The sequence below is a fragment of the Mesoplodon bidens genome, assembly GCF_964165515.1.
Source record: "Mesoplodon bidens genome assembly, chromosome: 15".
Classification (NCBI taxonomy): Eukaryota; Metazoa; Chordata; class Mammalia; order Artiodactyla; family Ziphiidae; genus Mesoplodon; species Mesoplodon bidens.
Genome location: NC_138171.1, coordinates 45897460 through 45915248, shown reverse-complemented (window position 1 = coordinate 45915248; position 17789 = coordinate 45897460). Strand labels below are relative to the sequence as shown.

General features: G+C 46.2%; 1 protein-coding gene across 3 annotated transcripts in view; it reads left to right on the top strand.

Annotated features, from left to right (window-relative positions):
* The window catches only part of KATNIP (katanin interacting protein), a 195069-nt gene that overhangs the window by 8245 nt on the left and 169035 nt on the right, over positions 1-17789 (top strand). For all 3 annotated transcript variants that reach the window (XM_081256320.1, XM_081256319.1, XM_081256321.1), the window contains exon 2: positions 11595-11656. In XM_081256320.1, coding sequence (XP_081112446.1) covers positions 11595-11656 — 62 coding nt within the window. The remainder of the gene's footprint in view (positions 1-11594; positions 11657-17789) is intronic.

The window sequence follows — 17789 nt, the reverse complement described above, 5'->3', positions numbered from 1 at the left end:
TGTGTTTCCACTCCAAAGGGTCCCAAACTAATTAGATACATTGTATGAACCGACATAAAATCACAGAAGGTTAGAGCTGGAAGGGACTTGACAGATCTAGTCTAGGATCCCATTTGGGGAATGCTGATGTATCTCAGAACACTGAGGATCCTGTAGAGAGGTCATAAGTTTAGAAGCCTGCAGGGACCAGGCAGGTAATATAATGGCGGCAGTGGCCAGGGTTTATTTCATTATGCTGATTTGCATCGGGTTTTTTCAGCACCTAAATACACTTTGCATATCTGAGAATTTCCTAAAGAAATCTGTTGTCTACTAATTTTTTTAAATTAATTAATTAATTTATTTTTGGCTGTGTGGGATCTTCGTTGTTCGGTGTGGGCTTTCTCTAGTTGCGGCGAGCAGGGGCTACTCTTCATTGCGTTGCGCGGGCTTCTCATTGTGGTGGCTTCTCTTGTTGCAGAGCACGGGCTTTAGGGTGCGTGGGCATCAGTAGTTGCAGCATGCAGGCTGAGTAGTGGTGGTGCACGGGCTTAGTTGCTCCGTGGCATGTGGGGTCTTCCCGGACCAGGGATCGAACCAGTGTCCCCTGCATTGGCAGGCGGATTCTTAACCACTGTGCCACCAGGGAAGTCCCTCTACTAATTTCTTGAAGCACGTGTCTTCCTCCATCTCTCTGTCATCTATACAATAGAGATAATAAATGTATTCACTTCCTAGGGTTGTTGTGAGAATTAAATACATTAGTAGCTGCCAAGCCCTTAGATCAGGGGTTGGCATATGAGAAGTACACGTGTTAAGTACTTTTGATAATTACGATGATTCACTCTTGCTGGAGACGTGGACACATGAACCTTCACTTGCATCTTTACTGTAGGGAAAAACCTCTCAGACCTGCTGATAAACGGCAACTTGGACTTGACCTCTGTGGTAGGGAGGCAACTGGGGAACAGGGAGGGATGGGAGGGCACCATGCCATCTGGTGGGCATTGCCCTCAGCTCCTGACAATGGCTGCCAGACAGGAACGCAGGTCCTGTGTTGACAGATTTTTCAGTTTTTCAAAAGAATCCAGAACTCAGGATTTTTAAATGTGACATCTCCCAAGCTTTAAATGTTGGCTGGAAAAAGAAAAATCTTTCTTAACAGTTTGGAGACCAGACAAATGTATATGGGCTGGGTTCGGCCAGCGAGTGACTTTGGATGTAGTCTGATCACTGTCATGTAGCAGATGTGGAGGCCGAGGCACGGGGTGTAGTTAAGAGCCCCCGATGGGCGGCCCAAGAGTAGGTGAACAAGGCTCAGATCGCTTTCAGTCCGGCACCCCTACCCATACCACAAAGCCTTTCTCGTAATGAGCCTGCGCAGCAGAAGTTCTGCCTCCTGCCTCCACTGGGATGGAGATTTCATTTTAAGCCTGCAGAGTGGAACTATGAAAACCAGGGCCAAGAATTTAGACTCTCCTCTCCCTCTCTTCATGTTCTTGCTCACCTGAGGCTTCCTCATCCTGGAAAGGAGTGGAAGAAGCTGAGCTCATGGAGTTAGTCAAAAGGGCGTCGATTTCTGGCGACTCCTCTTTCCAGCCACGTGATCCCGGCTGGGGGAGGGGCGTTAGTTACTCCATCTCAGTACCTAGACTCTTAAATTGTAAGATGGAGATTAATAGAGTGTAACTGGGAAGAGCTAAATCGGACTCCATGTTGGATCTGTTTCTTTGACTTTAACCTTTGCTTTTCATTGCTTTTGTTATTATAATCATACATAATGGCCTGACTCAGGGAACCCTGCCCCTCTGCCTGAATGTTGAACTAAAGTGCCTTTGTTCAGCTCACTGGGAGACAATCTGACCCTGCCCACCTGTGAATGGCTGAAATTAACACATCCCCTCACCAAAGCTGGCCATTCCAGGAGATGTTTTGCAAGACTGATGGCCCTTTTTACTTTACTTCCTCACCACCTCTCCCTCTCTATTATGCCTTTTTTTTTTTTTTTTTTTTTGCGTGAAGCGGGCCTCTCACTGTTGTGGCCTCTCCCGCTGCGGAGCACAGGCTCCAGACGCGCAGGCTCAGCGGCCATGGCTCACGGGCCCAGCCGCTCTGCGGCATGTGGGATCTTCCTGGACCGGGGCACGAACCCGTGTCCCCTGCATTGGCAGGCTGACTCTAAACCACTGTGCCACCAGGGAAGCCCTATTATGCCTTTTTACTTTACTTCCCTCTCTGATTCTATAAAAGAAACTGGCATCCAGGCCCCATAAGATGGTTATTTTGAGACATCAGTCTGCCATTTTCTTGGTCTGCTGGCTTTCCTTATAAAGTCATACCTCTTGCCTCAACACCTCGTCTCCACCTTATTGGCCTTATTGTCGTGCGGCGAGCAGAACAAGTTTGGACTCGGTTAACGGTAGGACCTTGCCACAGGGATGCTCTGAGAACCAAGTGAATTCATCTATCTAAAGCCCTTAGAATGGTGCCCAGCACTTTATAGGCTCTCAGTAACAATTAGCTATCAGAGGAACAAATGCATCTTTTTCCTTAGGATTCCAGGGATCTCATGAACCAGTCTCATGTTTTCCAAGATTGTTTGGCTGATCATTTTTTTGGGGGGGATGAAAATACTCAAAAGATACTTGAATTTGGATATACACACACATACACATATTTTCACAAATGCAGTCAGTGTCCTCACTTGTATTCTATGGGGAGCTGGGATATGGGAGGAGGGGGCTGGGTGGGGTTTGGAGTGGGAGTGCCTTTGGGAGCTTGTGTGATGGATACAGAGGTAGACCAAAGTCCATTTTCGCCTGGGAAGCGTGTCACCACTGATTAGATTACAGATGTGTGGCATTTACTTATCTTCACTATTTCAAATGAAAAAAATTAATATTTTCCAATTATCTCCAATGATGTATTTTTTTAATTTAATTTCTTTTTGGCTACGTTGGGTCTTTGTTGCTGTGCTCTCCAATGGTGTATTAAACTTACTTTGTCATATTTCATTTCACCACCATCCCAGAAAGAGCAGGGGGAAAGGGTCAGGAAAGCACATTGTAAGAGAAGATGAAGTCTTTATAGCAGTTCATAATCATGCCCCCTGCCCTTCCAGCATTGTCCATTCAGAAATTTGGTCATTCACTCGTTCATCGATTTCAGAAATGTCTACTGATGCCTACTCCATTTCAGGCACTGTTCCAGTGGGAAATTCAGTGATAAAAAAGCCAGACAAGCAGCCTCTGATTTCACAAAGCTGATAGCTAGTGAGGCAGGCAGACTACATCAGCAAATAAAGATCAGATAAGTGCTATGCAGAAGATTAAAGTAGGGAGGATTGGGGGCTAGTCCACTCTGAGCAAGTGGGTCCCTTTAAGCTGAGATCTGATTGATGAGAAGGAGCCAGCATGAGAAGACCTAGGGGAATGAGGACAAAGGCCCGGAGGCAGGAATGGATCCTGAGTCCAAGGAGCAGAAGAAAGACTGGGGGCTGCAGAGGTGTGAATGTGAGGGAGGGAAGAGGGAAATGTACAAAGTGAAATACACCAGAGGATGGTCAGGCAGGCAAGTGTCATCACTTGGACTTACGGCCTTATTTTTAGATGGCTGCAGTGGGAAAAGCCAGCAATAGTGGAGGGTGGAGACCTACCAGGTGGCTATTGGAAAGATGACAGGGCACACAAAGGGGTGACTGAGAGGAAGGAGCAGATTCAGGATATGTTTGGGCAGCAGAATTCAGCGGAACTCCCTCAGATCCACAAACAGCTGTTTCTGCGGAAGGAAACTGCTAACTGCTAAGTACCTACTATGTGCAGGGCAGTGTTCTAAGTGTTTCACATGTACTATCTTAACCCTAAAAATGGAATCGGAACTCTTAGGATTCCCAAACAGGTAATTAGTGGCTGAGCGAGACAGGCTGACCCAGAGCCTAGCCTCAGCCAACGAACAGCATCGTCCCCAGGCTCTCATCTGATTATGAAGCTGGCTGAAGAATGCACGGCTAAGCATTTCTAAACCAAGCAAATGCGCAGAACGGTGTGCAGGTTATAAATAACCATTTCTAGCTGCCAGCTGCTGTTTAGGTTTGGAAAGGAAAAGAGAATCTTAGCATGACTTGTTTATCTCAGGTAATTTGGCAGTAAACTGGGCCCTGGGAATTTGAGTTATACAGAAAATGCAAAGGAAGAGTGACAGGGATATTGTTTCGGGCTTTCAGAAGACAGGATGTAACTTAAAGGCCCAGAACCCGCCTGGAGGTGCACATGGAGTATTTGAAGACAAAAATGTGTCTCAGAGCCAATGTTTGTTTACTTGGCTCCCAAACAGTCATGCTCTTTGTCTAATAGATTCTGTTCTAGTGATGATATTTCCTTAAAGAGGTCCCCCTTCCCCCTCCCCAAAAAGGGTCCATGGCATTGAGGTAAGGAAATAACGGCAGGAGTGGGAGATTTTCCCATCTTCTGCCTAGTTGTCTACTAGGTTGGAGACTAGAGGCCTCTTTTGTTGGGCCTGTCCAGAGCTCTAAAAAAATTTTAATTACTTGTCAACATGTAAAGATTAGAAGCTTTCTCATACAACTGGACTTCTCTGGAAAAATCTCACCCAACAAAACTGAGCCCACGTTCTTGCCTGGAAACCTGCAGCCGGAGACAAATAGTGATTCCTCTTCAGGCTGGGCAGGCGCTTGCCAGACTGCCCTGTCCCCACCCTGCCACACGTATCTCTGCAGAGGCTGTAGGTTCAGGAGGCTGGGATGGGGCTGAAGGTGGGTGTGGGGTGGTGTAGAAAGACCAATGGGGCTGGAGCTCTGGCATTCCTGGAGGTGAAGAAGGCGTGCAGGCAGGCGGGCCGCAGGATGTAGTGAACATGGGATTAGCAGCTAGCTGATGGGTTCTTAACCCCAGTTCTTTCCCTTCACTGCTCTGTGACCTTGGGCAAGTTACTCCGCTCCTCTGAGCCTCACGGCTTTGTTGTTGCATATGCTAGTGAGGGAATCCCAAGAACCATCACCTGGGGAGGAACCTGACCATGCCCGGTAAGCACTAGGAAACCACGAGTTCCAGACAAGTCATCTGGGCAGGTCTCAATCTTCCTTTCCTTTTTTCTTTTTCTCTTTTTCCTTTCTCATCTTGTCTAGCCGTTTCATAAAAAAAAAAACAACTTAGCCCTCAAGTAAACGAGCAGGTCACCACCAGCGTACTGGCTTAGCTCAGAAACTGTTGTTTCAATGTCCAGAAGCCATATTTTGTCATCATTTCATTCTTAACTCTCACACATTACAGACTAATCTCTTAAAAGAAGGCAGCTTGTCCTCCGAAAATACTGTGTCCTTTCGAGCAAGCTTCGGGGTCCCGAGGTCCATGGCGGCTACTCTTGTCTCCTTCCGGCAGACCACACCCTTGGACCTTAGGTGGGAGTGTCCACAGCGTTTCTCACTATATTTTTAAAAAATCTGAACTAGCCCTTTTGGACGTTTAATGTTTTAAGTTTATTTTAGTTTCTTGAGTAGGAAATAGTTCCAACTAAATCATTCAAAAATAAAAACAATATAAAAAGTTTACATTGAGAAGTCGCTCTTGTGCATGTGCCTTCCGGGTGGTTCTTTGTATAATCAGAACCAATATAAGCATATATTCTTTTTTATATATATAAGTTCATTTGTACCATTTTTTTTTTAGAGAAATCTGTTTTTATAGGGTTTTTTTTAAAATTTATTTTATTTATTTATTTTTGATTGCATCTGGTCTTTGTTGCTGCATGCAGGCTTTCTCTAGTTGCGGCAGGTGGGGGCTACTCTTTGTTGTGGCGTGGGCTTGTCATCGCCGTGGCTTCTCTTGTTGCAGAGCACGGGCTCTAGGTGCATGGGCTCAGTAGTTGTGGCTCAGGCTCTAGAGCACAGGCTCAGTAGTTGTGGCGCATGGGCTTAGTTGCTCTGCAGCATGTGGGATCTTCCCGGACCAGGGATCGAACCCATGACCCCTGCATTGGCAGGCGGATTCTTAACCACTGTGCCACCAGGGAAGTCCCAGGAGCATATATTCTTATTTTCCCTCTTTCATAGAGAAAAAATTGCATACTACGTCAACTTTCTCCCCCTTGAGTTCATTTAACATATGGTCATATTATCAGCTTGCCATTCTTTCACCCAGTATTGTATTTCCATTGTGTGGATCCACCATATTTATTCAGCCAGTCCCCACTGTGATAGACTTATAGGTCACTTCTAATATTTTCCATTGCAAATTATGATGCAGTGAATACCTTGTGCATGCATTTGTTTCCTGTTTGTGGAGGTAATTTTTCCCGGTAGATTCCTAGAAGTGAAATTGCTAGCTTAAAGGGATACTGCCAAATGCCTTTTTGAAGATATTGCCAAGATCCCCTCCACAGAGCCTGTATCATTTTATATTTCTCCCAGCAGTGCTCGAAAATGCCTGCTTCCCAGATCTTGCCAACCGTATATTGTCAAACCTCTGGATTTTTGCCAATCCAGTGGGTAAGATTAAGTGGCATCTCTGGGATATTTGCCATTTGAATTAAGTTACATAGATATATAAAATGAGAACAGGGTGAGCCCTTATATTTGGACCGCAGAAGAAATAAGCTCGTTTTAGTAACCTAGTAGAAGCACCATCACCCCAGTTGGGAGAAACAAGTTCTTCATTTAAAACTCCTTTTTGATGGGGAGGTCCCTGCATGGTCTTGGATTCCCATTGAGTCGCCTTTATTCTCCAAAGCCCAACCCTGCTTGCCAAGGCTGAGCATTGTACCTGAGTGGATGGGAGTGAGTGTCTAATGCCAACCTGCCTTTCCACATTTGGCATTTAATGGCAGTTTTCTGGCTAATGGGGAACTCCATCTTCCTTGACCCTTGGGGAATCATTTTGTTCTAATCCCCTTATTAATTACTCTAGGAGTCCAAAGTACATTAAAAAGCTGCATCACAGAAAGAAATCCTTAAGTCAGACTCCCTCCCTTGCACATGCTGGCCTTCTCAGACTTGTCTTTAACCTGACCGAGGAGCAGTATAGTCTAGTGGTTAGGAGTGCAGGTTCTGGAGCCAAACTACCCAGATTCAAATCCAGGCTCCTGTACTTACTAGCTGTGTGATATTAGGCAAGTTTCCTAACCTCTTTGGGTCTCCGTGCCCACCTTGGACAAGTGGGATAATAATAGTACCTATTTCATAAAGTAGCTATAAAGAGTACATGAGGGGCTTCCCTGGTGGCGCAGTGGTTAAGAATCTGCCTGCCAGTGCAAGGGACACGGGTTTGAGCCCTGGCCCCGGAAGATCCCACATGCTGTGGAGCAACTAAGCCCATGTGCCACAGCTACTGAGCCCACGTGCCACAACTACTGAAGCCTGCATGCCTAGAGCCCATGCTCGGCAACAAGAGAAGCCACGACAATGAGAAGCCCGCGCACCGCAACGAAGAGTAGCCCCCTCTCGCCACAACTAGAGAAAGCCCGTGTGCAGCAACGAAGACCCAATGCAGCCAAAAAATGAAAAAAAAAAAAAATTAATTAATTAATTAATTTAAAAAAAGAAAGGAGTACATGAGTTGATTCATGTACTTAGCCTGGAGCTCAGTGCCTGGCACATAAGAAACCCTGACTAAGGTGAGCTCATGTGGTAATGATGATGATGATAATGACGGTGGTGATAGTGATGCTGGTGCTGGTGCTGGTGCTGGTGATGATGGCCATTGGGAGCACACTGAGCCTGACCACCTACAAGCTACCCTTCTCTGGCCTTGAGCAAGCAGCTCAATCACTCACTCTCAGTTTGTTTCTCATTTCTTCATTGGCTTGTTCCCATGAGAATAGCTCTGTCCACCTAAAACAAGAGTTAGCAAACTACTGCCTGGGCACCATATCTGGCTTGCTGCCTGTTTTTGTGAATAAAGTTTTATTGGAACACAGCCACACCCATTTGTTTACATATTGTCTATGGCTGTTTTCACGCTCCAATGGCAGAGTTGAGTAGTTGCACCAGAGACCTTATAACTTCATGACTTTATGGTCTATAAACTAAAAAAATATTTACTCTCTGGGCCTTTACAGAAAAAGTTTATTGACCCCTGATCTAAAGGAACGTCTGTGAGGATGCAGGAGATGAAGCCTGTGCATAGAACCTGGACCATAGCAGGTGTCTGGTACAGTGGAGCTATATCAACTAAGCGTTTAAGCTTCAGGAGCTCAGTGCCTGGTTCTTGCCACCATCCCCGCCCCCGCCCTCTCCTCCTACCCCAAGATGAAAAACAGAGGGAATAATTACAATATCAATAGCTTAATTAGAAATACCATAAAATTATATTTTGCATATGTATTTTACTGTGTACCATGCATTTCCAAATGCACCAGATATTACACATGCACATTAGTCAACAACAGTGGATATAAAATCTGTGTCCTGGAGGCTGTACTTTACAGGAGGTTTAAGGCTCTTTTTCAAGGGGAATTTTGACACTGATTTTCCCCTGCCTGAGGACTTCAGAAGCTAACATCCAAGGAAGACACAACTTCCCTCTAAAAGGTAGTGATGAATATTATTACCTGCATCCAGAGCAAAGTAAAACTAAAGTGTCAGAATCTTCTAACCACTGAAAATTAATCCTAAATGCAGATAAAATCTCTCTGAAATCCTAAGTGGGAGACCGGTATTATATTTACAACAATTCAATGCAGTCACTTTTTCTTTTCCCCAGGCACACATCTGTTTTCTAAGGTGAGGTATACACATGGTATTTACATTTGGCCTTATTTATTGTTTCCTGGCTGAAGCTGGCAGGTCACCTTGAAAAATGCAGAGGAACACCCCCTTAATTTTGCAAGCAGCATATATTGATATTAATGTCACCTTCTTACCCCTCTCTAAGTCGTTGTGAGGATAAGATGAGATCTAGGTAGGAAGCTAGCTACTCAGAAAAGCTAAGTGCAGTAGACAGGCACAGTGTAACCTGGTCCCTTCTGTCCTTGGGGAGAAGGAGTCGTCTCCACGTCGAGCTACCTGGAGGAGAGAGGGGCTCAGTGGGGCGAGGACAGAGGCATTCGATAACAAATGTGCATAATTAGAGTGAATTATCTTCATTGGAAAATAAGCAAATTATTTTCCAATTTAATGAATAAAGGAGCTTCTAATTAACTCCAGTAGAGAGATTTGCTTGCAAATTTCAGTGGTTAAGCTCTCTGTTCTTTGTATTAATATTTTCTTTTTATGGCTCACCTGAATCTTTTTTTTTTTTTTTTTTTTTACTGTTCTTTATTGGTATAAAAGAACTTTAGAGATGGAAAGCAAACCCAGAGGTGATTCAGTCTAATCCTCATTTTCAAAAAATAGGAAGAAAATATGGTCCATAGAGAACCTGGTGGATCTTGTGAGTTATCTAAGATCTCATAACTGGTCAGCAATCCACTGGACTGGATCCCAGGCATGAGTCTGAGCAGAACAGGAAGGGCCTCAGCCGGACCCTGGGGTCTGCCGTGTTCACCCCCGAACTAGCACTGTTTCCCTCCTGCTCCCTACCCTTGCTCTGGGCTTTTCTTGGCTCTGCTGACATCTTACTTGCCTCAACACTGCTTCTGCGGCTAGAGCACCCTGGCCTGTCAGCACAGCATTCCTGCCCTCCAGTCTGCTCTGCGCCCTTCCAGCTCCAGACCCACCTCCCAGCTCCTGGCTCTGCCTTGCGTGGCCTACTACCTGGTGTGTCATCCTCTCCGGTCAACCTTAGGGCCTACGCTGAGGCCTTGACTGACAGCCAGAGCAGGTGTGGATAAGGGTTTGGGGGAGCTGTCCACCCAAGCTCCTGCCCTAGAGCATCAGGGATCAGGAGGTCAGGATAAGATTGACATAACAACCCGGATCACCTGATCCCTAAATCCCGGGCTATTTTTTTTTTTTTTTAGTTAATAAACTTTATTTTATGGAGCAGATTTAGGTTCATAGCGAAATTGAGTAGAAAGTACAGAGAGTTCTCATATACCCCTTGTCCACGTATGTAAAACCTCCCCCACTGTCGACATACCCCATCACAGTGGTATCTTTTCCTGGGCTCTTTTTCATCTTTAAACCCTAGCTTCTTTGTCTTAAGGCAAAAAAAAAAAAAAAAAAAGAGGCAACAGACACACACACACAGAGAACCTAATCTAAGTGGGTGTCTGTGGAACACAAAGGCAAGCATGCAGTTGGTTTCAGATCTGTTCATTCCGTCTTGGCATTCTGTGTTAGTCTGTCCCCACGGTCAGTGGCTGGTGGCTGCTCACACATGGAGGTAGCCCTGCTCCGGCCCTCTATCCTCTCTCTCTCTCTCAGAATCAACTTCAGTGTTAGGGGCTGGGATTCTGATTGGCTGCAACTGGGTCAAGGGCCCATACCCAGTGCAGCATATGAAGTTCAGGGTATGGGGTCATGTACAGTCATGGCTGCCACAGGACCCCACTGTGGCGATGGGGAGGAAGAAAAGAGAGAAGGGAGCAGTCTAGGGTGTCATTATGAGCTGAGCAGATACCCCCAAAGATGTCTACCATATCATGATACTGTACATCCCAGGGTCTCCTATAAATAGCTGCCTCTTTTCTACATCCTCTTATGTATTGGCCCAAAGTTTGGCCAGTGCCAGAAGTTCATCTTTGGACCTTTGCTCTTTCCCTTATTCTCACTTTTTTGGAAAGAGCATCATCCCTTGACCTGAGCTTTATCACTAGCTGTGAGCCCCTCTGCATCCCCCTCACGTGTGGACCCACTGCAAGTGACCACATCCAAAGACAAACGTTTTTCCTCTCAGATTCGGTCCCCATCTCTCGCCTCTCAATAAGTCATCACTAAGCCTTTTTGTTCCTGCCTTCAGAGTGCTCCTGGCTAATGGGACATATGGTTGTGGCACTCTAAAAAATAGCCACCTGAAAGTGAAGCTGGACAGTTTGGGAGACACACTGACAACGTGCAGTGAGACTCGCATCTTATGTTTTAAAACCAAGGCGATCCATTAACTCCCCATCAAGGATTCCTTTTATAATGGACATTTCCATCGAAGTTGTAAAACTGCACTTGGAACAGCATATTTAAACATTCTGATGTCGATCAGTGAAATGTATGCATAACTTCAATATTAGTTTTCCGAGAAAAGCAACAATTCTCTCTGAAGTTGCCCCATTATGTGAAATGCAGGTGATTACTGCTAATTCACATCTGCACCAGCACTTATGTGGCGAGTTTGGGGGTTTGGTGCAGTGTATTGGCACACACTCATCAAAGGTTATGTGTATGTGCACAGTGGAAGGCATTTTATATAACTCCAATTTAATAAAAATGTAATTCGACTGGGAAAAACTAGTCTGTCAGCCCTTGCAGAGTGCAGATAATGTTCCAGATTAAAGAGTGGAGGCTTTGTTCATTATAGTCAAATAATATGAGTGTGTGAATTACCATTTCATTGCTGTTGGTCTATTTCAAGAGTATGCCATTTTCCCATTATCATAATAGGCTACATTTTCTTAAAATCACTTGATTGTGATTGGTCCCATCTATTCGGTTTGCAAATAAAAAGCTTTTGTGGTGATAAACTAGCTGTTTTAAAACAGCCTTAATTTCTGTTTCTGCTTTTGAACAGCTACAGGTCAGACTCTGCAGAAGGCTGAGAGAAGCCGGTCCTGCTCTCGGGAGAAGAAGGAGGTAAATGAGTCACTGGGGAGGGCAGGTGGGAGGCAACTCTATTTAAAGAGACATGAGGGAGTGGGCTGGTGATTAAGTATCCCTGGCTCTCCTATTCTTTTCTCTCATTCTCAACTGGAGTTATCAACCCAGTGTCACTTATAGTAATAATCTCTTACTGAATGTATCAGTTAGCTTTGGCTGTGTAACAAGTCACCCAGATTTTAGTGACTCAAAACAACCACAGATTTAGTTCATGATTCTGAGGGTCAGCCATCTGGGCTCAGCTTCCCCGGGCAGTTCTGCTGATGGGCCAGGCTCTGCTGACCTCAGCTGGGCTCACTTACGCATCTGCAGTTAACAGAGGTGTTGCCCTGGGGCTGCCTGAACATCAGTTAGGGTGCTTTAGTTCTCCTCCGATGTTCTCCCATCCTCCAGCAAGCCACCCAGGTTTGTTCACATGGGGGTTCAGGGGTTCAAGAGCATGAGATTGGAAGACGCAGGAACTCCTGAGCTCTAGGCTCAGCACTGGCATGGTGTCACTTCTGCCACTTTCTGTTCTTTAAAGCAAATCACAAGGTCAATGCAGGTTCAAGGGGTGGGGGAATAGGCCTCACCTCTTAATGGGAAGAGCTAAAAAATATTGAAGTTTACCACATTCTTGAAATTTACCATTCTTGAAATTTTTGAAATTTACCACACTGAGCCCACCTGCGCTGTGCTGGGCACCAGGGCCGGGACTAAGGGATGGATGAGAGACAGCCCTTGACTCAGGGTGTGCACAGCGTAGTTGGAAGGGATGTGCAATGAGATCATTACAATACAGTGTGAGAGTGCCAGTTCAGGGAGAGAAGGACAAAGAGTGGGATTTCAATACGGAAAAAGGGTCACCTACCTCTGCCAGTAGTATCAAGAAAGGCTTTGCAGAAAAGCGGATGTAAAGACCAACTCTTGAGGGTGAGTAGTTTTCCAGGCCAAGTAAATAGCATGGTCAGAGGCAGAGAGATGGGACTTCCCTGGTTGCACAGTGGTTAAGAATCCACCTGCCAATGCAGGGGACACGGGTTCGAGCCCTGGTCCGGGAAGATCCCACATGCCGTGGAGCAACTAAGCCCATGTGCCACAACTACTGAAGCCCATCCGCCTAGAGCCCGTGCTCCACAATAAGAGAAGCCACCGCAATGAGAAGCCCACGCACCGCAACAAAGAGTAGCCCCCGCTCGCCGCAACTAGAGAAAGCCCGCGCGCAGCGAAGAAGACCCAACACAGCCAAAAATAAATAAATAAATACATTAAAAAAATAAGTAATCAAAGGCAGAGAGATATGAATAAGGAAAGCTGCAAGATCATTGAGCCTGAGGTGGGAAGTGGCAGTTAGGACCCATGAATTACTGAAGGGCCCTTCAATTAAGACCCAAGCTTGTGGGAGTTTACATTTGAGTCTTATTTCGCGGCTGATGGGAGCAGGGGTGTGAAGGCTTCTTGCTCATCATCAGTATCAACCAATCCTGAAATTCGTCGACACTTAGGTACTCACGCTCTTGACTGTAAACTGACCTGATTCCAAAGACCAAAGGGAATTTCTCTGGCTCAGCTGGGTCCAGCGGCTCAAAAATGGCCACTAGACTTGATTCTTCTGTCTGCAGCTCATGGCTCTGCTTCCTCGGTGTTGGCCTCACCCCAGCCAGCTCTGAGGAGGCAGGTCAGGGTTGGCTTGCAAAGGGCCTTGTGTGCTTTGCTGTGACTTTCATCCTGTCTCCTGTTGCCTCCTTTCTCAGCTGTAGCCAGAAGAGCCAGTGTGTCTTTCCTCCTTATTGAATCGACCTGTCTGGGATGAGGGCTGGTAGATAACTTAGTAACTTGGATGCTGCTGCAAAGACCTCCATGTCAGCCCCAGTGGACACTCTAGAAGCTGAACCAGGGTGGGTTTTCCCACTTTCTGGTGGAGGCATTTTTCTGGAGGCAGGAGCGGTGTCCCTGTCTCCACAAAGTCCTTCCAGAAACCTCAGGATGGAGGAGCCACAATGGGAGTGAGCGCACACCTGCAGGCACCTGGTCTCCCTCGATTAAGCAGCCAAGAGTGAGAGACTTCCCTGGTGGTGCAGTAGTTAAGAATCTGCCTGCCAGTACAGGGGACATGGGTTCAATCCCTGGTCCGGGAAGATCCCACATGCTGCAGAGCATCTAAGCCCATGCGCCACAACTACTGAGCCTGCGCTCTAGGGCGTGCATGCCACACTACTGAGCCCGCATGCTGCAACTACTGAAGCCCATGTGCCTAGAGCCCGTGCTCCGCAACAAGAGAAGCCATCCCAATGAGAAGCCCGTGCACCACAGTGAAGAGTAGCCCCCGCTCGATGCAACTAGAGGAAGACCGCCCGCAGCAACGAAGACCCAACGTAGCCAAAAATAAATAAAAATTTAAAAAAATTAAATCTATTTTAAAAAAAAGTAACCAAGAGTGGGGACCAGTCCCCCTAGGCCAGGAATGAATTGTTTAAACCTGAGGCCTTTGGTTGCAGAATGACAGCATCTGATTTATCCACATTAAGAAATTCTCTGGAAAAATGATGGAGCAGGGCAGCCGGTAACTAGCAGAGATACTTTTTCCCTCCCCTCCTCTCTCTCCTTGGCAACAGGACTCCCCTAATTGCCTCTTTCCCGGCTACTCCCATCATTCCAGTCGCCCGAGAGCATTTCAGATCACTCTTCTGAAAAATGCTTGAATGAGGGAAAAGGGAGAGTGGGGTTGTTTATCACAACATCTGAGTTTAACCCTGAAAGATGTTTAAAATGGTTTCAGGCCCTCTGAAAAAGAGAGTGCTTTCTTAACAAGGCTTTTGTTTGGTTAGAAAAACAAGAGAAAGAAACTAATAGCAAGCTGCCAGGATGCTCATCTTGATATATTATAAGGTGCCTTTCCACCCACCTCCTCTTTCCACATCCTTCCCCACCGCCCCCACTCCGTTGTCTGTGAAATCTGCACTTCCTGATACTCTGTGCTTACACAGGATGCCAGGTATAGAGGAAGCTTTGTCCTTATGAAAGGCAAGGAAAAGACAAGCTGGTTAGAACAAGCAGACAAGGACAGTCATCATGTTCCTTCGGAGGTAGGGTATATGGGCCAGCTCACACCTTGGCAGGTGGATGTGCAGTTTCCATCCTGGGTGGGGATTGGGTACCATCCTGCATGGTCATGGGCCAGCACAGCAAAGGGACGATGGGAAGCTGTTCTCAGTGAGCCTGCCAGGCCACATTCAGCCCAAAGGTGTGTTTTATTTGGCCCATACCCTACTACAGTTTTTAAAAATTAGGCAGCTGCATTCAAAAATTAGGAGATTTCACATAAAAATGCAGACTTCTGGCTTCTCTGGAAAAATGGAGAATGACAACACTGAGTCCTTCCTCATTCCTATAAGGCAACAGTGAGCAATGGCTTCTGATGAGGACATGTCCCCCTTTTGATGGGACCCTCCCTGTCCCCCCCGACCCCCCACCCGCTCAACAGCAAGCAGGTATCAGCACCCACATGATGCCAGGCCCTGTGCTGGGTGCTTGATGTCAACGGTTCACAAAAGTTGCAGCACGTTAGAATCACCTGGGAGCTATTAAATACCCCCATGTCCAGGCTTCTTTCCAAACCAGTTAAATCAGAATGTCTGGGGGTGTGACCCAGGCATCAGAATTTTTTAATCTTCCCAAGTGGTTCCGATGTGCAGCCATGGATGAGAACCAGCATTTTACGGGTTATTAAATAACCCCTGGTTCTCAGTGCTTCCCCCGCGCTGCATGCCTGCCCTACACCAAGGATGCTTCGGTTCTCAAGCCCTGTCACAGACACAGACAGGCACAGATCATAGCAGAGAATGACAGCCAGCACAGAGGAGACCCAGTTAAAGCCCCAGTGGGTGCTGGAGGAGAGAGAGAAGACTTCCTGGAAGAGGCGGCTTTCACCGAGGCTTTGGAAGGGTTACAGTCATTTCTGAAAAAATGTATCTTTGATGGTTGGCTTGAAGTCGGTAGATACTTTTGAAGTAGCTGGTAAAAGTATTCTCCACTTCTTCTCTAGCAAGAATTCACTGCCTGTGGAGATTATATAGTGTTTATGGCCTTTGGTCATGAATTATTAATGGTTTTGAAATCGTGGTCATTGTAGTTTACTCAAAAATCATTAGAAAGTAAATTTATTATACAGTGTTAAAAAAAAAAAAAAACCAGGAGACCACAGTGGAGGAAGAAATCTTTATTCATCACCCCCCCCCTCACTAGCGTCCACACGGATGGCCATGGCACCTTGGGGCTCACAAACATGGCGCTGGGGACATGTTCTGCTGCTGCACAGAGGCATGGAGGCCCCAGGCAACTCAGTGAATTAGTGCCCACAATGGGCTTCTGTCTCAAATCCTTGTCAGGTGACCTTGAACAAGTCTCTTGACCCCTCACACCTGATTTGATAATTCCCACCTTGGAGACTCAGTATACAGAGTCCAGGCAGTAATAAAGTGCCTAACATAGCACATAGTAAACATTCCATAAATGTTGGTTGCTTCATAATTGTAATCATTCCTTAGAGTGTCTAGAATTTAACAGAGAGACAGTCACGGCCTTGGACGGAAAAGGCAGCACAATTTCACTTAGTACTGAAGGGGTCTCCCTTGCTCCAGCTGGACTTTAGGCTGATTCTAGCCGTCCAGGCTCCTGGCGGTGCGCCCCTAGGCAAGCGAGCCCCAGGCAGGCTAGCTCTGGGGCCCCCACTGTAAACCACTTTGAAGGCCTTCTGTGATCATGGACTGCCTCCTTGTGCAGCTGATTGGAGATTCTGCAAAATGCTTCTGACGGCACACTCCTCTGTTGAGCTCACTTTGTAAAGGACTGCAAAAGTCATTTAACTCAACCACCTAGCAAATGTTAAGCCTTCCCTTTGCACGCATGCCTAAGTGTGCACACGTGCACGTGCACACATACGAACACTTCTTGCTATTAAGCAGAGCCTTGTGGTGCAAGGACTAGAGATGCCTTTCATCTTGCCAAGCAAAGGAGGAGACTGGGTTCTCAGGGGAACACAGCAAAGGAGGGAGGCCAGGATCCAGGGTGCCTCCAGGGATGGGGCTATCCCAACAACCTCTCCGTGTGCCACCACGCACACGCCTCTGCTCCCCTCTGGTCCCTCCCTGTACCTCGTTGTCGTCTTTATGCTCCTCTCTCCCAGCTGTTCCTTCTTTCAGCTCAGAGGCCAGAGAGAGAGTCTAATCAACCTGGCTAATCGATGCTAAAGGGCATTGAGGGGGTACAGTACTCTTAACATTAGCCCCACTGGTTGCCCTCCCAAGAGACAACCATTGAAATCAATTTCTTGTGTCCTTCCAGAAATATTCTATCTATCCCCTCTGCCCTTACCTCTACCCCCTGCCTTTTAACACAATGATAGCATGCAATTCACATTGTTCTGGATTTTTTTTTCACTTAACAACATGTCTTAGAAAACATTCTGTAGTACAAATCTCATCCATTCTTTTTTTTTTTAATTTATTTGGCTGCGCCGGGTCTTAGTTGTGGCAGACAGGATCTTTAGTTGTGGCATGGGGGATCTAGTTCCCCAACCAGGGATTGAGCCCGTGCCCCCTGCATTGGGAGTGTGGAGTCTTAACTGCTGCACCGCTAGGGAAGTCCCTCATCCATTCTTTTTTACGGCTGCCTAGTACTCCACTGTGAATCCACAGAAACACAATCCTTTATATGAAATCTTTGAGGCCAAATGTGTTTCTTTTTTTTAGAATTTAGAAAGTAATACCATCCCAGTAGGCCTGGGTCAGCAGTCTATAATCAAATATGTTAATATATCTGTAGGAAAATAAGAATATTCATACTATGTGGGGTAAATCAAGACTTTAAATTTCATGTCAGTTCAGATCTGGTTTTGCTTCTAAAAAAATGACATATAAAGGATCGTGGGCCTGTCTATAAATACATGAGTAGTTCCCGGTTAATGACTAATCTAGGCTATCAATAGTCTTCTGCTACTATAAGAGTACTGGAAAGAATATTCTAAAGCAGGCATCTCGGTGCACTTGTGCAGGAATAGCCAAAGGTTAATTCTTGCAAATAGAATTAAGGGATCACAGGGGTATGCGTTTTTAGATGAGTGTTTCTGATT